The sequence below is a fragment of the Phascolarctos cinereus genome, unplaced genomic scaffold, assembly GCF_003287225.1.
Source record: "Phascolarctos cinereus isolate Bilbo 61053 unplaced genomic scaffold, phaCin_HiC Scaffold_3;HRSCAF=262, whole genome shotgun sequence".
Lineage (NCBI taxonomy): Eukaryota > Metazoa > Chordata > Mammalia > Diprotodontia > Phascolarctidae > Phascolarctos > Phascolarctos cinereus.
In genome coordinates, this window is record NW_027555736.1 from 108,880,688 (window position 1) to 108,904,180 (window position 23,493).

Genomic DNA, 23,493 nt, shown 5'->3' on the forward strand with positions numbered 1-23,493 from the left:
CATTGTTCCCATATTCTTGACCATCGGGCTTCCTCCTCAATTAACCCAAGATTACTGGAGGCCAGGCTGTGCTGAAATAGTAGAAGATTAAAGTGGGGATGAGGTATAGGAGAGGAAGGGTATGATCCACAGGCCTCTCTTACAGATTTACACAGCCCCAGAAACCATGGAGGCGGGGAGCATTTATTGCCCAGTGGTACATCGTTACATCTAAGGACCTTAGACCAGGGCAGAAGCTGAGGCTTACTTGGAAGCTCTCATACTGGGGAAGGATAAGGTGATTCATGCTTGTGATCCTAAAAGATCCTTGGTGCAGGTTGGACCAGATGGCCTCTGAGATCTCTCTGAGATTTTGTGAAAAGAAGCTCCACTGAGAGTAAGGGTAATTCAAATCAACTTTACTCAGGAAATTAGCAAACCCAGATGACCTGGGAGGAACCATTTTTAGGTCAGGGCCTGCCTCCAGGGGTCAATTTTATCTATCTGTGTGATAAATCCTGAAACCCATCAAGTATTCCTTCAGGTAAGGGCAAAGCCAAGGCCTGGTCATCGGGAACCTGTGTTGAAATGACCCAAGAGACCTAGGAAGTCTGCAGACAAGTGGGTCTGGTTACTGGGTCTTACAGTCCCCATTCTGGCCATTGGCTGTCTTCACCTTCTTTAGCTCTCTCTGCAACTCTTCCTCTGCATCTAGGACCTCCTTTGGCTTTTGGTACTGGGGGGGTGAGAGGGATAAATCAGGACAAGGAGTGAAAGCCCTTTTACTCTTCCTAGATAATGACCCCACAGTTGCTTCCCATCCCCACGATGATGGACACGTGCCCCCAGTCCCACAGACAATATTCCATACTCCCCCCCAAACTACCTCCTACTTATACCCCCAGATAAGAAAAGAAGCAGGGCTCTTTATGTGAGGGAAAGAAGGGGGAGAGAATAAAGGACATTGAAGGTGGATCTTACAGTGATGATCAGGGTGCAGTTGGCATAGGCAAAGTTCAATGCAGAGCTGTTCAGGGGAAGTTGGTATCGGTCCATGTCAGGAATGGAGAATTTCTTGTAGTACCTGTTAGATGTTGACACAGAAACCAAGCCCTTGTGAGAGAGACAGTATGGCCCACTTTGGACCTTGGGTATGCTGTGCCCCTACCCAGCTTTAGATCAGGGAAGAGTGGTGGCCAGGAGGCTCTTGCCTGGGTGGTCCTTTCTGGAAGGAAAGTGGTAAAAAGAAGGTAAAGGTAGTAGCAGCAGGCACAGCCAAATGACTGTAACTGTGGCATTCGAGACATAACCACATTGGGCAGCTCACAAGTTAATGGGGTCCTTTGGGGAGTTCAAAGGGACAGGCTACAAATCTGTTCAACATCTGAAACTCCCCCGTCCCCAAACAAGCAAATCCCCATCTTAAATAATAGCTGCAGTTCCTTAGAACCCATCCTACTTGGGAAATCACTGTTCCCTCTCTTCTCCCCCAGCCATCATGTAAGAGGTCTCTAGTACTAGAAAGAGCATTAGACGGGGAGCCAAAAGGTCTAGGCTTGAATGCCAAATTAAGTCACTGCCCCTCTGGGCCTTCAGATTGCCTACCTGTAACTCAGAAATGATACCTAGGAAAAGGCCGGTTGTGAGGCTGTAATTAGATTGTGCAAATAGGTCAGTATCAAGTGCTATTTTCATCATACTCCTCTTTGGATTCTTGGCAGCAAACTTTTGATAGTGTTAACTCCAGGGCCTCTCAGGTCTACATCTGACCCTACTATTCTACAAAGCAAGAGAGGCAATAGCAAGTATAAAACAACTTATCCATTTCCAAAATGATTATTTTCACAGCCAAAGGTCCCCCCTTTGGGGGTCAACGTGTAATGGTCCTGTAACTCACTTTGGGATCCTTGACTCCCTTGCTGGAACCTGTTACCTGAAGCCTTAACTCCCCTCAAAAAATAAATCTTCAGATAATTCTGCCTAACCCTCAGCAAGAATAAGATATGTCTACTCAGTCACTAGGTTATTCATTATTGTTTGGGAGAATTAACCTAGGGGCACCACTCAGAGGAGGCTAATTGATAACTGGGGACATTGAGGTTCTCTGAGAGTTAGTGACTCACCCAAGGTCACACCCTGAGTAATGGAACTGTACCTAAAGTATTAGAATAGTCATCTCTAAAACAGACATTTGAGATCATCTAGTCCATTGATGTGATTTTATAGAAAACAAGTGGGGATGGGGGTGTAAAGAAATTTTCCCAAGGTGACACAGCTAGTAGATGGCACAGCCAGAGCTAGTACCAGATCTCCTTCTTAGTCTTGTGCTTGTTATTAATAAGTTCAGTCAACAAGCATTTATTAAGCACTGACTGCCAGGCACTGTGCAAAGCACTGGGGATACAAAGAAAGGCAAATAAAAGACAACCTGCTCTCACTGGAGGAGATAACATAAAAAAAACCTATGTACAAACAAGATACATACAAGATAAATTGGAGATAATCAACAGAGGAAAGTCTTCTTGAAGGTGGGATTTTCATCTGGGACTTGAAAGAAGCCAGGAGGCTTCAGAAACGAGGGAGAGTATTCCAGATATTGGGGGCGGGGGAAGATGGCCAGGAAAAATGCCTGCCGATGGAGTATCTTGTTCAAAGAACGGCAAGGAGGCATATAGAGCAATTAAAGCTATACAAAGTGTTTATTTGTGGTATCTCATTTGGTCCACCAAACCCTCAACTCACTTCCTGGTAATGGGGTCACATTGGTGGTCACCTACCCTAACCTCTACCAGGCTGGGCATCTAAAGGTCCCCTTCCCAGTAGGCCTGCCCAGGCGGCCAAAGCCCGGAAGCTCAGCCTGGAATGCCGAGATGGGGAGGGAGGGACAGGTACTGGGGAGAGGTGCTTTGTTGCTTTCCCAGACGCCCTCAGGAGCACTCTGCAGGTAGAAACCTGTGGAGGGGGTGGGGAGCGCATGTGGATTCAGGCTGGGGGTGGGGAAGCTGCCTCTCTATGGGAGCACTTCAAAGGCCTTGATGACCAGGTACATTTGGCTACAATTGCTCTACTTTTCCCCTCCCCCCATCCGGGTTGGGTCAGGGGAGGGTCCCTGGCCTTCTTCTCCCCAGGGCTCTCCCTTACCCGACTGGAGGGACGAGAGAGGAAGTGTGTTTACTTAAAGGCTGACAGTTCAAAAGGAGAGGAACAAGGGATGTTCCTTTCCTCAGCACACCAGCTTTGAGGCACTAATGGCACAAAACCTTTAGTTTATTTTCCAAAGCTCTGCCCTAGAGAAAGCCGATCCATCCGCCTGCCCGCAGGGGTGAAATGCTGGCCTCCCCTGCTCTTCCCAGCTCTTCCTTGCCACTGCCTGAGGCTACAGGGTCACTGGGCTGGGCCTCGGAAAGGTGGCAGACACGATAATAGGGAAGTGTCAAAGGTTAAACAGCAGAGATTAGATGAACACAAAGACTTGTTAAGGAAGTGTTAACTTCTTACCAACAGACACAAAAAAGCAGTACACAGAAAAGGGAGGCTAAGACACAGAGAAACACGCACAGTCCCAAGGGCTGGATGGACTGGTGTGCAGGCAGGACTCCTTCTTGCTTTGTCCTCTGCCACAGGAGGCCTCAGCACCAGGGGAATGCCTCGGTCAAGAAGCTCCACTCAGTGTGGCACGACAGCCTCGCCCTGTGCCTCATGGGGACAGTGAGACTTGGGAAATGGGCATGAAGAGGCAGGAGGGGTTAGGGCTACTTTGGAAGCTTAGTCTCATAGGTCAATCCAGCAAACAACTGAAGTACTAAATATATGCAAGACCCTGGTATGTGCTGGGAATTTGGTGGCACTCAGAGAGCTTTCCAGACAACCAGGCATGAGGAAGTCAATGGCAGTTCATATTGGGCAAGAGAATGGGCTCTTCTGTTGGGAGTATTACAAACACCTCTATCAGATTCCTTGTACTTGGAGCTCACCCAGAGGATCTCAGAAGAACTGCATTTGACTTTCTAATCAGCAGTTATACTCGGATTCGCTTCAAATGAGACCTACTGTATTACCAGACAAGCCTAACTTTAGGCAACTACCCCAGAGTCCTGCCTGCCACTGTAAGTTACAGGGCTCCAGGTCCCATGACTATTAGCTCTGCCACACAAAGTCTTTTTGGTAATTATGGGGGGTCAAGTGAAGTGGGTCTATTTAGGTTTGGGCCATTAGTGGCCCCTACACATGGCGCCTGTGGGAAAGACCTCCTGAGTATTACCATAGCACTGTGGGTACTCCCAGACTTGAATGCTACAACTAGGTCTATACATGCACACGTCTAACTGCTGTTATCTTCAAACCCTGGTTCGCCCTTTCCCTCTCATCTTAAAGTCCAATGGCCTATGGAGGAAAGGTGGAATGAGGCCAGGGAAGTGTGGAACGCCATAAAGTGCAGGGAGCCCCAGAGAGGGAAGTGATGGCTCACATTCATATCGTGCTTTATGATTTCCAAAGTGCTACTCTTCATGGCTCTTGGGTTACAAGGTAGGGAGAGTGGTGATAAGCAGTGGGGCTCCCACCATAATCTTCACATAGGGATCCCTACAATATCACTACTAAGGAGCCCTTCTCAGACCCCAGAGACGCTCAAAGAATCCTGGTGAGAATGGTAAAATGGAAAAAGAACAAATACCAGAGTCAGAATGCCTAGGTTCTAATTCTGGCTCTTCCACCAGCTTGCTGTATGTATGATCATGGACAAGTCATTACCCCCCTCTTGAGTCCCAGTTTCCCTCCTCTGTAACATGAGGAGGTTGTATCTTATAACTCTTAAGAGTTCCCTTATGAGTCTGTGAAGGGCACTACCCCCTCTCTAGTCTACCCCTCAACTCACTAGTCTAAGGTCCAACAACACTAGAAGCCATTAACAAAATAGGCTAGAGAAGACAAGATTCCCCAACCTCTTGCATACACATACATACACCTGTTCATAAAACAGTCCTGCGTATACATATTTTTTTCCATACAACCTTCCCATATTTCATATGTCACTCAACTGACATATATCCTTAACTGTACACACTCATTTACATAGACACCTATTTGTACACACAGAGGTCCATATATATGTGCCCACCAGTACACAAGGACTGAATCACTGAGACTCTGAAAACAAACACAAGATATTTAGCTCTGAGACCAGGTGTTGGGGGAAACAGAAGCCACCAGAAGAGGCCTGAACATTAGTGAAATTCTATTTCTCCTGCACCACACGTGCCAGAGCTTTATTCTTTCCAAGTAAATACTTCCTTTTATACATACACTATAATTAAGAAAAGAAAATGGCCTGGTTGAATATGTACCATGAATATGTCAATGCAAATGAAAAGATTACTAAAAGGAAGCTGAACCTTTGATTAATGGAAAAACCAATGAAGATCTCAGTGAAGAAATAATGAAACACACCCTCTTTCCTCTTGGCGGAGTAGTGGGGGAGTACTAGGTCAGGATACTGAACATACTATCAAATGCGCTCCCTGTATTGGGTACTTTTATGCACACAGAGAACTAGGGGATTTGAGAGCTGAAAGGGACTGGGAGCAATAATCTAATTGGATCCATGCCAGAAATCCCCACTAGAACACACCTGACAAGCAGTTCTCCAGCCTCAGCTCGAAGACCTCCAGGGAGAGGGGACACATTGCCAAAGCAAGCCCCTCCTCCACTTCTGGGCAGCTCTCACCAGTCATTTTTCTTGACATCCAGCCCAAGTTTGCCTCTGCAACTATTATTATTGGTTCTGCCACATGGGGCCAAATCTTAACCAGTTTAATCTGTCTTCTACAGTACAGCCTCTCACACATTCCACCCGCATCCCACTTTAAAACTGCCAAGCCTTCCACTGTGCCCTCTGGAATGCCTACTCCATAGGTAACAAACTAGCTTTCATTTAACCTTTTCCTTTCTTGCTCCCTTCATCTTCACATACTCACTGAGACCCAGGGATGAGCCAGATTCTCTAGCTGTCATCTCTAACAGTGGTTATACTTTCACTCAAATCTCCTGAATTGCTGGTCCTGGCGAAGAGGTTAGAATACTCCTTGTTCCCCACTGCCACTTCCAGGTTCCTTCTCTGCTACCTTAACTCAGTACCTCTCCTCCTCTGAGATTCGTTCAATCCATATTTGTCATCCTTCAAGATTCGGTGGCAGTTTTCTACTGACCTTCAGAACACTTTCTTTCCTTCCTCAATGCAGTGAGTGCCTGGCTCAATCTTTTCTCCTCAATTCCTGCCCTCATACTAAAGGACTTCAACCTATATACTGATACTCCCTCAAATACCCTAACCTTCCCATTTCTCAACCTATTCATTTCCTCTGACCTACCCCTCTACTCTTCTACAGCTATACACAGAGATGACCTCACCATCACCCCAAAAGCTATTCTTCATCCTCACTGGGACCTCCAAATCCTCCAGCCTCATTTCTTTTTCAGGTCATCACCCCCATACTGGCCACACTCTCCTCCCTTCCCCAGCCTGACCCCTTGGTGAGCCAGTTCAGCTCTACACTTTTTTCCTGTGTCTCTTGCCCTCTCATCCTACTGAAGATCTTGCCCTGCCAAGCATCAGCCTTGGATCACTTCCACTATCTGCTGCTTTTGATGCTACCCACGTGACGGAAAATAAGGAAAATCATAAAACCACACTGACTGGGGCCTCTACGGATTTATGTTACATAATCTCAACTGGGCCTTTACTCTGGCCAGGTAATCATTTAACCTTACCAATCTCTAGCTTACTTACTATTCTACTTACCACAGCAGCTTTTCAAAACCTTTTCATCCCTCCTCAAATCTCCCATGGCTCCCTCTGCCCCCATGCTCTCAGCTGAGAACCTTGCCTTATATTTCACTGGAAAAAATGAGAACATTTGCCAAGAGCACCCTCTTTTCCCCTCCTCATCTCAGATGCCCTCCATCAGTTTGTCCTCCTTCACCCCTGTCTTATGTGAAGAGGTGGTCCTTTCCCTTCCAAGGCAAATTCCTCTATGCGTCCGAGTGAGGCCATTCCATCCTGACCTCTCCAGCAGATCACCCCCTCTATCATTCTACTCTCTCATTCATCTTTAATCTCTCTGTCTACAAACACACTCATCCTCAAAAAAACCTTCATTTGATCCCTCTATCCCTGCTAGCTATCCTCCTATATCTCTTCTCCCCTTTGTAGCTAAATATCTTGTAACTTTAACCAATGCCTCCACTTCCTTTCCTCTCCCTTTTTTCTTAACTCTTTGCAGTCTGGCTTCTGATCTCATAATTTAATTGAAACTGCTTTCTTCAAAGTTAATGATCTCTTAATTGACAAATCTAATGGGCCCTTCTCACTTCTTATGTTCTTTGACCTCTCTTCAGCCTTAGACACTTCTGACTGTCTTCTTCTCCTCAACAGTCTCTGGTTTTTCATGCCACTCTTTCTCTTGAGTTTCCTCTCTGGCCACTCTCAGTCTCCTTTGCTGGATCTTCATTCAGGTCACACCTGCTAACCATGGCAGTCCCCTAAGTCTCTGTTCTGGCTTTTCTTTTCTCCCTCCATACTATTTCACTTAATGATCTTATCAGCTCTCACATATCATCTCTAGGCAGATAATTCTCAGATCTGCTTTTCTAGCCCTAATATCCTTCCTGACTTTTAGTTTTGCACCTCCAACTGCCTACTGGACATCACAAACTGGCTTATCTTAAACTCAACGTGTCCAGAACCGAATCCATATCTTTTTCTTTCCCCTCAAACTGTCTCCTCTTCCTAATTTCCCTATTATAGTCAAGGGTTCCACCACCATCCCTGTCACCCAGACTCTCAAACCAGGGGTCACCCTTGACTCCTCACTCTTTCACTTTACACATCTAATCATTTGCCAAGTCCTGTCATTGCTACCTTCACAACATCTCTTGAATATGTCTGCTTTTCCTCTCTGGCACTACCACTGCTGGGTCAGGGCATCATCACCATGCTCCTAGATTATTACGATAAAATTGCTGGTTGGTCTCCCCATCCTTAGTTTCTGCCCACTTTAGTCTATCCTCCACTTAGCTGTCAAACTGATCTTCCCAAAGTACAAATCTGACCATGACACCCCGCAATACAATCAACTTCAGCAGCTATCATCTCCAGGATCAAATATAAAATCTTTTGGGGCAGCCAGGTGGCGCAGTGGATAGAGCACTGGCCCTGAAGTCAGGAGGACCTGAGTTCAAATCTGGCCTCAGACCAAACACTTGACACTTACTAGCTGTGTGACCCTGGGCAAGTCACTTAACCCAATTGCCCAAAAACAAAACATAAAATCTTCTGTTTGGCTTTTAAAGCCTTCCATAACCTGGCTCTTTCCTACCTTTCCAGTTTTCTTCACATTTTATATTCCTTCTCCATACGCTATAATCTACTGACACTGACTTCCTTCTTTTCCTCATAAAGGACATTCCACTCCAAACTCCAGCCACTTTCATTGGCTGACCCCATGCTTGTAAGGCTCTCCCTCCTCCTCTCTGCTTCTTAGCTTCCCTAGCTTTCTTCAAGTCTCAGCCTTTCCTGAGCCTCCTTAAAGCTAGTGTCTTCTTTCTAGTAATTACCTCACAATTTGTTTGTCTGTATCTAGTTTGTACACAGCAGTTGGCATGTTGTCTCTCCCATTAGACTGTGAGCTCCTTGAGAGCAGGGACTAGTCTTTTACCTATTTTCTATCTCTAGCACTTAGCACAGAACATGGCACTTAGTAGGTACTTTATAAATGCTTGTAGATTTGACAAACTTGAAGTTAGCTCTCCTGTTCTTCCTAGGTCTCTTCTCCCGGTTAAACATCTCCAGTTCCTTTAACAGATCCTCACAGGACATGAATTTGAGATACTTCACTTTCTTGGCTGTCTTCTCTGGACATGCTCCACTTAAATAAATGTCCTTCTTAAACTGTTATACCCCAAAATGAGCACAATACTCCAGGTACTGTCTGACTAGGGCAGAATCCAGAGAAACTATTGATCTCCTTCCTGGAAGCTCATACTCAAGGCATAAGAAAAAACAGAGTGGTGTAGTAGAAAGAGCAACGGGCTGAAACTGTGAGGATGCAGGCTCATCCTCGACCTCTCACTTATCAGCTTTGTAACACTCTTTGTTGGCCTCAGAGTCCTCATCTGGGAATGAAACAGTTGGACTAGATGGTCTGGGAGGTGTGGCGGAAAGAACCATAGTGCTGGCTCTAATGCTGGCTATGGCATGAACTTCCTCTGTGATTCTGGGCAGGTTGCTTCACCTGTTTGACCTAAGTGATACCAGTCCAGCACTCGTGAGCCTCACCAGACTGAAAGAGTCAAATGAAGCCTTAGCTATAAGGCTGTTTTGAAAAAGCTAACAATGACATGTTTACCATGAATTCCCCTATAAGCAGTGAGGCATAAATACATAGAAACCATCATTCCAAGGGCAGGATGAAAATGCTATCAGTTTCAAACAAAAGTCTAGAAGCTTCTGCATGTCATATCTACAATGTCTGTGGTGTTGCTGGAGTCCCTCTTGGTGCCCAGAGAGGACCCTTGGCCAAAGGCTAGGGGTGGGGGACCCCTTTAAGGACAACCTGCCCTCCAGGCCTGAGGTGTCTCCCTTCACTGTGTTTCTCATCTGAACTGAGCTAATTCTACATTAGGCTTGGCCGTTGACAATCTTCTCCAGCTCTGTCAGATCTAGGCCAATGAGTAGAGCTCCTTCTGGCCAAGAGCGCCACCTATGGCTGGGCCTGCTGTAGATGCAGGCTCAACACTGCATTTTTTTTTTTGTAAACAGTTTTCTTTCCCGAGTAATCACATTTCTGCTTTATATCTGTATTCGACAGTGACCTCTGGGGGAGAAAAAGGAGGCAGCAGCTGGCTTCAAGAATTGCTCTGCAGCAAATTCCAGTGCTTTCAGAAGCACTTTTGTTCCCATGTTAGAACTAGGGCCTTCCACATCAGGGAATACTCACTGAAGAGCAGAGTTTGTTTTCCTAAAAGCAATTTCTGTGTTGTCTGGAATTGCTAAATTCCACTTCAAGCATAGGCTCCTGTTAATGATGAGAATAATAACAGGAATAAACTGCCTTTTATCTGAGGACTTCAAAGTGCTTTATAAACACAAGCTCCTTATTATTATGACTTTATATTTCTAGACAGGGCTAACCACTGGGGCCACTGGCTGCATGTGCAGCAATAACCCTGAAATTAATTCATCAATCTCCTTATGTCCCAGTGAGGCAGGTAACTGGCCACACTTGGCCTGCTGAGGTAAAGGCAGGGAGGAGAGCGGGATCAGGCAGTGTAAGGAGATGAGAGGGCCACGGCATGGAGAGCAGCTTGGGATCCTATCCCTGACCAGAGGCATATGCCCTTCCTGTGAGACATGTGAATGAAGATATAGCAAAAGGACACCACATAACCTATATTTACAGGGTGGGGAACTTGGGGTCTCGTGGCCACATGTGGCCTCTAGGTCCTCAAGTACAGCTCTCTGACTAAATCTAAACTTCACAGAACAAATACTTTTATTAAGAGGCCACATTCTTTAAAAATATTATCTTACATAATTTCATTTTATTAAAGGTATTAAAATTAACAAAAAGTAGTTGATATTAATAGTACATGTTTATATTCTATTATAAAGGCCACAGGTTCCCCACCCTGGTAACTAGACTATCCTCTCTTCTCGAATCCCCTGCCTCTTTGTGCTAGCAATGATCACATCCTTGCCACAGTCTAATCCTGAACTACTTCCATCAGCTTCCTCTGGTAGTTGCACTCAGCGGGTGCTAACAGAGCAGGAAGAAGTCACAAAAATCCTTAAGAAACCCTCCGAAGGTTCTGTCATCCTCTATCTCTCCTCCCCTTCTCAGTTAAACCCCTGGAAAAATCCATCTACACTCAGCACTTCCATTTTCTCTCCCCTCACTCCCTTCTAAGCCTCTACAGTCTGGCTTCTGACCTCATCACTCGACTGAAACTGCTCTCTCCGAAGTTACTGAAGATTCCTTAACTACAAGATCTCTCTGCCCTCATCCTCCTTGACCTCTCGGCAGTATCTGGCACTATGGGCCACATTTTCTTCCTGACTACTTTCTCTCTTCTAGTTTTTCCTGTTCTCTGTTGAACTTCTCCCTGTCTGAAAACTCATTCTCAGTCTCTTTTGCGGGACCTTCATCCACACTGTGCCCACTGACCTCCACGGGTTCTGTTTGGGGTCCCCTTTATTCCCCCCTTTTCTTCCTCTTTGTTATCTTGATGGGTGACCTCACCAGTGCCCATGGGTTCAGTGATCATCTCTGGTCAATCGATACATCTAGCCCTGCATCAACAAATGCCTCCTGGATACTCTGAACTGGACTGCTGTGGGCACCTCAAACTCAACATGTCTAAGGTAGAAACCTCTCCCACAGTCACCCAACTATAGAACACTGTGTCATCCTCAGTTCCTCACTCACCTCATATATCTAGTCACTGGCCAAATCTGTTCATTTTCACCTTCACAATCTTGTTAATATACATACCCTTTTCTCTGCTCACTGCTACAACTTGAGTTCAGGCCCTTTTCACTTCTTGCCTAGGCTCATGGCAATAGCTTTGTAAATGGAGTCCATGCCTCCAATCTCTTCCCATTCCACCCTACCTTCCGCAGCTGTGCCAACGTGATTTTCCTAAAGCACCAGTCTGACTGTGTAACCTCCCCACTACCCATTCAATAACCTCCAGTGGCTCCTATTGCCTCCAGAATCACACTTAAAGCTCCTCTTGATCTGGCCCCCTTAGATTCTTCCGGCCTTCTTACACCTTACTCCCCTCTGTGCCCTCTATGGACTGGCCACATGGGGCTGTTTGCTGAGACCCCGTCTCTTGTCGCTGTGCCCTGGCACTTTCCCTGTTCCTGTGCTCAGAATGCTCTCCTTCCTCACCTCTTTGGTTCCTTCCAGACTCTGCTTAAATCTCACCTTTTGCAGGCCTTTCCCAGTCTATCCCTGCCTAAGCTTTCCCTTACAAAGTTATCTTTCACTTACTCTGCATATATCTTGTATATACCAATTTATGTACACTCCGTCTCTTCCATTAGAATATAAGCTCCCTGAAGGCAAAGACTCTCTTAGCCTTTAGTCCTTGTCAAGGACAACTGACTAACAAGAGATGTGCCCAATGAAGTGGCTCCTCAGTTTTGAGGGGAACCAGGTTCACCACTCTCCAGACCAACACTGATCAGACTTGTCATAAATTACTGCTACCAATAGCTGTGTCATCCTGGAATCATAGAAGAAGCCAAAACTATGGCTATACATAGCACCAAAAGTCTAGGGATGACAAAGCCAGCAGTCGAGCAACCCTGTCCTGGAAACCGATTTATTGGCTTTGTTACAGTTTCAAGACTATGAAGGGGTTTGGGTTTGTCAAATCAAAGGATCCAGATTTAGAGGTGGAGGTGGCCCTGCAGGCTGAAAAGTCCAATTCCCTCGTTTTACAGAAGATGAGAGAGACCCAGGACAGTGAAATGGCAGCACCATGGCTTGGACTCAGGCCCTCTGACTAAATCCTGTGTCCTTTCAATCCTTTATCACGCTCCCTCCAGGAAGATTTCAGTCCTCCTTCCTCCCTGGCAGAAACCCCAACTGAAGGCAGTGGCTGCTCATTAAGGCCACACAACCATGCTCGTCAGCCTACCTGCCTGCCCCCCACTCATCATGTGACTTACTTTTTATTAGCGGTCCGGACAATAACGCAGCGCTCACTCTGGTCCACAGAGACACTGTAGACATCCTTAGGGTAGGGAAGATTACGAATCCGCCACTGAAAGCTCATTTTTGTGTCCTTCCGCATGAAGATAGGCTGGAGAGAGCAATCCAATTCATGACGTATTCCAAACATGGGGAGAGAAAATTACATCTCCAAACCTCCCCACTTCTTATACCCCTGGGGAGATGCCCTTCACCCAACCTTTTCTGCCCCTGATATTACTGTTGACAAAAAATTATAATCCAAAGCCTCTGTCCCAGAATAACAAACTACCCAGCTCTGACAGGAATACCTTTATCTTGGCCTATTAAAAACCTGGCCAGAGAGACGTACATTAGAACTGCTTTCTTTGATGAGCTCTGACCCCAAGACTCCACCCGAAGAAATTGTTGGCTCTCCCACTTCTGTTTGCCATGGGCTCACGGCTCCCAGAGCATTCTTTACCCGCCATTTTCTAACTGGAAAGAAAAGAAAGCAAATGAGTCATCAGAAAAGGGTCCTATCCTCAACCTAAGAGTGAACTTCAAAAGCGATAACTCTGGTGCTGAAGGAATCTAGAAGTAGAAGGTTAACCTTTATAATTAACCATTACTAACCCTACAGAAAGCCCTCAACGTAAGAAAATTTCACTTTAGGGAATCAAACTTTGCTTTGTAGGAAAGGCAGTCACCCTCAGGCCCTTACCTAGATTAGCATGTGTAAACAGATCAAGAATAGTGGATACACTGCTTCTCAGAAGACAAGTGACAACAACAACTCACACAACGGCTGACAGCAGGTAATGGAAGAGATATGAGGACTACAAAAGCAGTCTGGAGCCAACTACTGTCAGACCAGCTCTACAGCTCCATAGGCCCTAGGGACATCACTGGAGTACAAGCAAATAATAAAATGTCAAAGCTGCAAGTGACCTTAGTGACCATCTGGTCATCATGACAGAAAGGCAGTGCGGTATCAAAGAAAGACTTGTTCCGGGATGAGAACTCACTATTTGACAAAAAAATGCTGGGAAACCTGGAAAACAATATGGCAGAAACTAGGTATAGACCAACTTCTTACACGGTATGCCAAGATAAGGATAAAATGGGTACATGATTTAGATACAGAGAGTGGTATCATAAGCAAACTAGAGAGCAAGGAATAATTTACCTGTCAGATCTATGGAGAAGGGAAGAATTTATGACCAAACAATAGATAGAGAACATTACAAGATGTAAAAGGGATAATTTTGCTTATATTAAATTTTAAAGCTTTTACAAAAACAAAGCCATTTCAACTAAAATTAGAAGGACAGCAAAAAGCTGGGAAACAATTTTTATAGCCAGCATCTCTGATAAAGGCCTCATTCTCAAATGTTTTGGGAACTGAGTCAAATTTATAAGAGTACAACTCATTCTCCAATTGATAATGGACAAAGAATATGAACAGGCAGTTTCAGATAAAGAAATCAAAGCTATCTATAGTCACATAAAAATGCTCTAAATCACTACTGATTGGAGAAATGCAAATTAAAGCGACTCTGAGGTACCTCCTCACATGTATCAGACTGGCTAATATGACAGAAAAGGAAAATGATAAATGTTGGAGAGGATATAGGAAAACTGGAACACTAACACACTGTTGGTGGACTTATGAACTGATCCAACCATTCTGGAAAGCAATTTGGAACTAGTCCCGAAGTCAATCAAACTGTGCATACTGTTTGATCCAGCAATGCCATTACTAGGCCTGTATCCCAAAGAGATCATGAAAAAGGGGCAAGGACCCACCAAGACAAAAATATAGCAGCTCTTTCTGTGGTGGCAAAGAATGATAAACTGAGGGGATGCTCATCAACTGAGGAATGGCTGAACAAGTTGTGGTATATGAATGGAATGGAATACTGTTGTGCTCTGAGAAATGAGGAGCAGGTGACTTCAGAAAAACCTGGAAAGACTTACATGAGCTGAACCAGGAGAACACTGCACACAGTAACAGCAACATTGACTTAGCTCTTCTCAGCAATACTATGATCCAAGACAATCCCAAAAGGCTCATGAAGAAAAATTATATTCACATCCAGAGGAAGAACTGAATGCAGATCGAAGCATACTATTTTCACTTAATTTTTTTCATGTTTTTTTCCCCTCTTGTTCTGTTCCTTCTTTTACAACATGATGAATATGGAAATATGTCTTACATGATTGTACATATGTGACCTATATCAAATTACTTACTGTCTTAGGGAGATGGGAGAGAGAACATTTGGAATTTAAAATTTTATTAAAAAATGACTTAAAATTGTCTTTACAAGTAATTGGAAAAAAATAAAATACTATTTAAAAAAGAAAAAAGGTTTTTTTTCCACTGTAAAAAGAGCTACAGATTTATTTTAATCATGTAAGAGAGATGCTACACAGAAAATTAGTGTACCCATTGTGCTCCACTCACAGAATTTTTCTTTCATTTGCATTCCCAGTACCTGTGATTCTCTGAAGGATTTGTGGTATAAATTTTATATGGTTCCAAACACAATGTTTTGTCTAATCCACATCTTGAGTAATGATATGAATCTTTGAAATGACTGAGTCATATTGAATTATCGCCTAGGATTGACCAACTTAATTACTGACTTAGTGAGAATTAGTCTCATTTAGAATCAGAATCACAAATATCAGAGCTAGCAGGGACCTCAAAGAATATCTCATCCAATACATATCTGAGTAGTAATCCCTTCTATAATAACCCCAACCAATGGTCATCTAGCTTTTGCTCAAAGACTTTTAGAATGGGGAAATCATCTATCTTTCACGGTAATCTCTTCCATTTTTAGAAAACATTATTTGCATTTTATTTTTACATCAAGTCTAAATCTGCCACTCTGAAACTCTTTGACCTACTTCTTCCAATCTGTATTTCTGAAGTTGATAATTTTTTTTCACAGTGAACAAATTGGTCAAAGATTGTTAAAAGCCCAAGGCTGACACTGATCAGAAGTACATTTACGTGAACTCTGTACCAAAGTAATTTTTCTAAACAACATTTTAAACAATGACACTCCCTCTTACTTCTGTTTCAATAAACTACATTGGTTCCCTGTTCCATCCAAAAGCAAACAGAAAATTCTGTTTGCCATTTATAGTGCTTCCCAACACACCACTTCCAACTTTTCTGGTTTTCTTATACTTCATGCATTCTGGCTACACAGATTCTAGCTAAACAGCTACATCCCTTCATTCTAGCTACACAGTACTACTTGCTGTTCCTTAAACATACCACTCCATCTACTGACTCCATGCATTTACACTGTCCTTTCTCCAAGCCTGAAATGCTTTCTTTCCTCACTCCCCAACATTTAGCTCTCTCTCTTCCTTTAATATACAACTTAAATCTCATGTACTGAAAGAGACCTGGTCCCATCCCTCTACACTCTGGTCCCTTCCTTCTGAAATTGCCTTCCATTTAAACTGTATGTGTATGGGTGTATGTATACACCCATTTATATATATGTCTATACACATATGTATATAGGTATGTAGATACACACACACACACACACACACACACACACAGAGTTATTTGCCTATTATCTTCTGCATTAGAATACAAACTCCTTTAGGGCAGGGGCCATGATTAACATCAATATCTATGTGTATGTGATGAGCGTTGAGGATTCAAATACACAAATCTCTCTCTCTGTCTCTTAAAAAAAAAAGAAAAAAGTAAATTAAAAAAGAGTAAAGAGGGGAGAAAAATAAAATACTATTTAAAAAAGAAAAAAAAAGACTTGTTATTGGAGGACCTGAGTTCAAATCCAAGTTCAGCTCACTTACTCCCTATAAGACCTCAGATAAGTCACTTAACCTTCCTGTGCCTCAGTTTCCTCACCTGTAAAATAAGGTTACTTGACCTCTCATGTCCCTTTTTGCTCCAAATCTATGGTCCTATAATCTGATCCAATCTAAATTCCTCATTTTATAAATGAAGAAGCTGAAGTCTCATCCCTCAACTTCTTTCCTCCTCCCAATCAAACCTCCTCATATATACTACTCCCAACTCAAACATTAAGATTACAAAGAAATGACTTACCCATGGTCATTAGACACTGGCAGGGTTGGAGTTAGAATGCTGATTTCTTGACCTTGAGTTTTCAAGAAAAAATTATATTCACTACACTGCTAAATAAAATAGGGAATTACACTTGATAAGTATTTCCATCAAAAAAATTTTTAATTTAAAAGAAAACAATTTTGGTATTGAGGTGGCAGTTATCTGGAAAATAACACTCCCTTATAGAGAGCATTCCCTATAATTCCCTGACAATTCTAGAAAGAGTCAACACTACTGTAATTATGAGCTGTTAGACAGTCAGTCTCATAGTGCATTGCAACCTGGGATTTCCCAACTACTCTTCTTGATTTTGCTTCAGGGAATACCATGTTCTCATGGTTCTTGTGCTACACAGCACCCTGGTCTCTTCAATACTGACCCAAAAGCTATCTGTGACTGGAACTTAGAGTTCTGAGTGGCTTCCTTTGCCTCTTTCCCAAACAAGCCTTTTTCACCAAAAGAATGAAAATTATTGCTACAAATCAGTAGGACATCACTCCCTCCTTCCAGCGACAATAGGGTGTAGGAATGACTCCAGAAAAGTCCTCATCCTCTCCATGAATTCATGTGCACATACAGACACTTCATCTTCCTATCCCTTTGCCCCTTCTTTATTCCCTGAATTCAAGGACAGTTTCTACAGCAATAAAAGAATGTTTTCCACCTGCTGTTACCTTGATTTGATTATATGTTAAAGCTAAACCAGTGTATTCAAGGCTGCTCCCCAGCAAAAGCAGGGCCAGTCCTTGGAAGGGAGACTTTCAATGAACCTCAGAGTCTGAGAAGAAAGATGCAAATGATTTAGAGCCAAGGGTGGGTGGGTGAGGGGGAGGTGGGGTGTCCAGATCTTTCTCTAGAGTTGGCATGACCCAATCTAAAGGACTAAACTGACTGCTGATGGCTCCACCATTCAGGTAGGACAGAAAGTGACAGTCCCCAAAGTCTTTTCCCCCAAAGTTCCAAAGCCTGGCCCATTTCCAATGTGGATAATTACATTCCATGTTCTGAAATACTCCCTGCAGTGTAAACTGGAGGCAGGATTCTTCTTTTCTTCCCTAAAACTCTGCTGTGCTGCTGTATGACTATTAAACAGCTGCTACATCCTGTCCCTGAGGAGGCTGAAGTGAAGCGCATGGGTCATTTATAAAGCTGGAGAGATGCTTGGGGTTGAAGATGCTCAAAATTCTCTGCAGACAGCCTGGGCTGGTTAGGTTGGTGGTCAGATACCAAGGCAGAGTAAGCCAGTAAATTAATGTAATCAAGCACAGAGGTCTGTCCTGCAGTCAGGTCCTCTTTGTGGATTTCTGATCTTTGTGACATGGATATTCACTTTTCCCTCAGTGAATAAAGACCACTTATATTTCTGGGGAGTGGGAGGTGGGAAGGATAGGAGTGAAAAGGGTAAAGAGGGTAGAAATCAATATAAAGGTTCTTAACACAGACAAACTTTCTCTCAGGCAAATGTCATCAATTACTTTCTTGTATTTCTGCCAGAAAACTATCCTGGCTTGTTATCAAATCTGCATAAGAAGCTGAGGAGAAGAGGGAAGGTCTCATTTACCGTCATAGCACCTACTTTCCATATCAAATTTCATTGGTTGGGTGAACCAGTGTCACCCTCCTTCATGAGTTTATTGGGATTTTCAAGCTGAAAGGCAACAAACAGTACCCTGGGAGGGAAGGGAGGTGGTCTGACCCTGAGTGACTCAGAGGCAGTCTCAGCTGCCCTGAGAGGGGCACAGTGCAGCTACAAAACAGGACTTTTGGGGCTGGAAGGAATGGGAGGAAATGTGAAGTATGACGAAAGGGGGTCTGAAAGTCAAGAACACTGGACTAGAATCCATTTGATTTCCCAGTGACTTTCTGGATAAGCTTTACTCTACTGGCTCTGGTTTTCCTTTTCTGCTTTGAGAAGTATGAGTCTGGGTACCCTTTCCTTTCCCTACCTTCCAATATGAGTAATGATACATGATAGGCCTAAAACACCATGGCTTAGTTGACCTCAAATTGGGCCGTATTTTCATCTCACATCCACGTAAAGCAGGGACCTGGGATCTGTCTATTTGCTGCAGTTACAGTTTCTTGATCTGCTCCACATGGAGGAGACAGAAGGCAAGAGCTGGAGCTGGGAGAGTGGTATGGAGACTGGCCTGGCCGTGGGCAGGTCACGTGACCTTTCGCTTTCATATATTCTCTCCAGTTAGGCATTCCAAGGCTATCACCCCTAGGGAGTGCTATAAATTACAATGCATTGCGAGGATATTACTACTGTGTTGGTTTCCACTGAACTGGTGTCACATGCTAAACACATCAAGATTTTTAATAGCAGCAGACTAAACCAATTGGGACCACAGCCCAAGCTGTTCATAATAAGGAGGCAGCCACACTTTGTGCTTGGTCTGAACATGCGCAGAATGCATACTTTAAGACAGGAATAGAACACAAGTCAGTTCAATCCACCGTGTTGACTCAGGACATTTATGAGCTGTCAGAAAAGGGAAATGAAATTCCCCATCCAATACTGGCTGTCGATCAGACCCAGGAAGAAAATAACCCATCCCGTGATTCCATCACTGGTCTTAGCATTTTCAGATGGAACTTAATAAAGGCGCTGATATCAGAAACAAACTGCCAACTCCCAATGCCGACAGGCTCAGTCTCTAGGTCAAACATTGACAGCACTGGAACTCCAGGATTCAAGATACTAGTTAATATGGATATGCATGCCCAGAAGAGAAAGTGGCTAAATCAAATAATCCCTAGAAATCAGATCATTAAACTGAATTCATGAGCCTGTTCTTGGAGAGGAGGAAGTAGAGGAATTAAGCTTAACTGGTGGAAGTGGGAAGGCTACATAGTCATTGCTCTTCCCTGGAAATAAAGCCACCACAGGAGAGTCAGACCAAATGGAGCCTTCCCTGAGTCAGCCTTTGATACAATAGCCATACCTAAGCTAGTTATCTTAATGGGACTCTGAGATTTGGTTTTCAGATCAGGAAAATGAGAAGCCCTGGCTTCCCCTTTCCAAAAACTCCCTTTGGTTTTCTAAAAGACAGAGCCTGTACCCTGCTCTCACCCTAGGCACCATTTTGCTTAAGAATAGCTTACTCCAGAGTAAGCTGGCAAGCTTGCTCCAACAGTTTCAATCTCTTCTAGGAGAACCTGATGCTGAGATCCAATTCAGAACCAAGGGAGAAGCTGATTCTATGGTTTCCACAAGTCCTATCTGCTCGCTCTGCCTAGGTGAGATCCTTTCACTTACCTAGTAGTTCGCTGGTTTTTACATCATACTCTTCAGCCATCTCCTTTCCATCAGGGAAGAGGTAATGTACTTTCCTCCTTCCTAAAGAAAAAGCATACAAAGAACTGTGTGTAAAAGCCTCCCCAAGCCTCCCCTGCTCTGTCACTCCCACCAGACGGGCTGTTAAAGGCACCTACAAATGCCTCTCCCTGGGGCTACCCTGCTACTACCTCCCTACCAATTCATACTTATTGTTCCTTCAGAGACTTGCTTTAAGACTCATTCACCTTCAAGAAGACTTTCCTAACTGGGTATGATCCCCTTAGTTGCCAGTGCCTTCCCTGGAAATTATTTTATATTTACAATCATAGATCCAGAACTAGGAGGGACTTTAGAGGCCATACATTCCAACACCCTACCCCCTGCCTTTTTTTTTTTTTTACAGAGGGAGAAACTGGGACTCAGGGAGGTGAAGGGACTTGCCAAGGTCAGATAGGAAGTGAGCCAGCTCCCCTGGCTCCACACTGTCAAAGGCAGCATGGTCTGGTAAATAGAGAGCTGACCCTGAAACCAGACAGACCTAGCTTCAAGTCCCAGACTATGGCATCCTGTGATCCTGGAAAAGTCCTTAACCTCCCATGTTCTGGGCAACACTCTGACCGTAAAATCACAGATCCAGCTTGGGTGACAATCCCCTATCCTAATTCCTGCCTTATTCTACCTCTCTCTTGCATTTGTCTAGAGTTTCTAGTTAGTACTGTTATAAATCTACTATAGGGTAGTTTTGTGATTTCCCCCCCCTTTTTTTTCTAGTTTGCATATATGTTTGGTCTTTCTAGCTAGATTGTAAGTTCCATGAAGACAGGCTGCATCTTCTCTTTAGCATTCTCTTTCCCCCAGGAGCCCATAACAAGCATCAAATGATTGCTTGCTGAGTAAACATCTCAAGCCTCCCTGACTACTATCACTCAAATACTGCCTTGCTTCTCTCTATTTGCCATACAGCATGATAGGAAATAGAGCAGGAAGGAACCATAGAAATCACCCAGCCCAACCATTTCAGTTTTACAGATTCAATTAAATTCCACAATTATCCTTTAAACCTCTGTAACATGCTAGGCACTGTAAAAGTTGCAGCGGGGGTAGCGCAGTGCATAGAGCTCCAGCCTTGGGGTCAGGAGGACCTGAGTTCAAATGTGACCTCAGACACATAACACTTGCTATGTGACCCTGGGCAAGTCACTGAACCCCGTTGCCTAGCCAAAAAAAAAAAAGAGTAGAAGGTGCAGTGGATACAAAATCAAAAAACCAAGAGTCTTTGCCCTCAATTCTACTGGGGGAACTGTGCTCAAATAAGTATAATACAAGACCATTTGGAGGAGACAAAACACTAACAACTCAGAGGTTCAGGAAAGGCTTCACAAAGGAAGTGGCACAAGAGTTAAGCCTTCAAAGGATATAAGGATTTTGACACTCAAACAATAAACACTAAAAATGCAAAGGAAAACCAGAAACAGTCCCCAGGAAAGGAGTTTACATTCTAAAGGGGGAGACAATATAATACATAAATCAGTACACAGAAGACAAATACAAAGTAGATGGAAGGCAATCTTAGAGGAAAATGCATTAGCAGCTGGGAGAACAGAGAAAAGCCTCCTGTGAAAAGAGCATTTAAGCTGAGTCTTAAAGGAAGCATGGGATTCCAGATATGAGCAACACCTTGTTCAGAAGCTGGAGCATTCACTGTGTGTAAAGAACAGCGAGTGGGCTAGTATGGCTGGCTGGCCTTTAAGGAGAAGAGTAAGTTTAAAAACTAGGAAGACAGGAAGGGGTGAAGTTATGAAGTGCTTTAAAGGCCAAGCAGAGGAGTTTCTACTTGATCCTAGCGGTAGTAGGATCTATTGTGGGGAGGAATCTATTGTGGGGAGGAGTGGGACATAGTCAGACCTGGGCAGCTATGGGGAGGATGGACTGGAGCTGGTAGGGAGAGGGAAACCAGAGGTAAAAAGTCCAATTAGAAAGCTATTGTGACAATTTGTGAAGAAATGGGGACAGATGTAAGAGACATAGAAAAAAGTGACAAGACTTAATAACTGATTGGATGAGAGAAGAAATGGAGGTACCAAGTGTAGATTTTTCAAGGAATTTAGCTGAGAAAGAGAGGAGAGATAGTGGACAGATGTGACAAAGTGCGCATTACAAATGGATGGTATGATTGGTGTGAATGCACTGAGTGGGAGAGATGGAGTGTCAAGTTCAGGAAAACAGCTTTCAGTACAATTTGGCCAGAATTGTGCGTGTGTGTGTGTGTGTGTGTGTTGTGTGTGTGTGTGTGTGTGAAGGAGACTCAAACGAAACAAAGCTAGAAAGGCAGTTTGGAATTAAAATTATGAAGGGCCTTGAACTAAGCTAAGAAATTTTATCTGGGTTTTCCCTGGTAAGAGAAAGGCCGAAATTCTGGGCTGACTACAGCTAAAAAACAACTCCTCAAAGAACCAAAAGCCTTTTTTTTTTTTTGGCCACCAGTCTGAGCATCCTCTGAACACGACAACAACCAGACTGGGTGTAGTGGACATTCCTACAGTCTCTCCTCTCCCCTGTCCGTTGGGGAGCCCAGAGGAAGTAAAAAGGGTAACAGGAGGGGGAGAAAAAGCAAGGATGGGCTTCCCCCAGATCTCTCCTTGGTCCGCAATTCACTTTCACAGACCAGAGTATATACGTGGGTATTTGGAGCAAAGACTTGGGTGTAGGACTGGTGGGCCATCTAGTCCACTCCCCTTATGTCACAGATAAGAAACGGACACCCAGAGGGGTTGGGTAGCTCTGTGGTCACCCGAAGAGTAAATGGCAGAAGCGGGTAGGACTTGAACCCCGGTCTTCTGGACCTCGAATCCCTGCCCGTCCCCTAAGCGACCGTAAGCTCCTCCAGAGCAGGGCAGGAGTGACCCGCGGGCAGAGAACAGCGCCCGCAACGGCCTTCGTGACGGGAGCCCTCGCCACCCCCAGGTTCCCGGCCCTTCCCCCATCGCACCCCGCCGGCCTGGCCCTCTCCTCGGCGGGGAAACGGAGGCCGGGGGAGGAGCCGGGGGGCAGACCCCCCTCCCGGGTGGGGTTCAGGGCCAGCTCGCGTCCTGGCCCCGGACCCTGTGGGGAGGGCGGTGGGGAGGGCGAGGAATCTGCAAGGCTTGCCCCCGTGTTACCGTCCTGCAACAGGGCCGTCTTCTCCGCCGCCCGCAATCTCTCCAGCCAGCCCGGCACCGCCATCTTCCCTTCCGAGGGCTGCGCGACCCGGCGATGCCATGGCAACCGCCGCCCAGGACCGCTTCCGGGTGACCCGGAAGACGTCCTGCCAAATGGGGTGCCGCCTCCCTGCCTGGCCTCGTGGAATCTGTAGGGTGAGGGTGGGG

The 23,493-nt window shown here is 44.6% G+C and overlaps 1 protein-coding gene across 1 annotated transcript; it reads right to left on the bottom strand.

Moving 5' to 3' along the window:
* Positions 1-377: 377 nt before the first annotated feature.
* On the bottom strand, positions 378-23,405 carry DPCD (deleted in primary ciliary dyskinesia homolog (mouse)). Its single transcript, XM_020967057.1, has 6 exons — positions 23,287-23,405; positions 20,108-20,188; positions 13,090-13,214; positions 12,716-12,849; positions 961-1,063; positions 378-715 (listed from the first exon to the last, which is right to left on the bottom strand). The coding sequence occupies exons 1-6, from the start codon at positions 23,348-23,350 to the stop codon at positions 611-613; spliced, it is 612 nt and encodes a 203-aa protein (XP_020822716.1). The 5' UTR covers positions 23,351-23,405; the 3' UTR covers positions 378-610.
* Between the last annotated feature and the right edge of the window lie 88 nt (positions 23,406-23,493).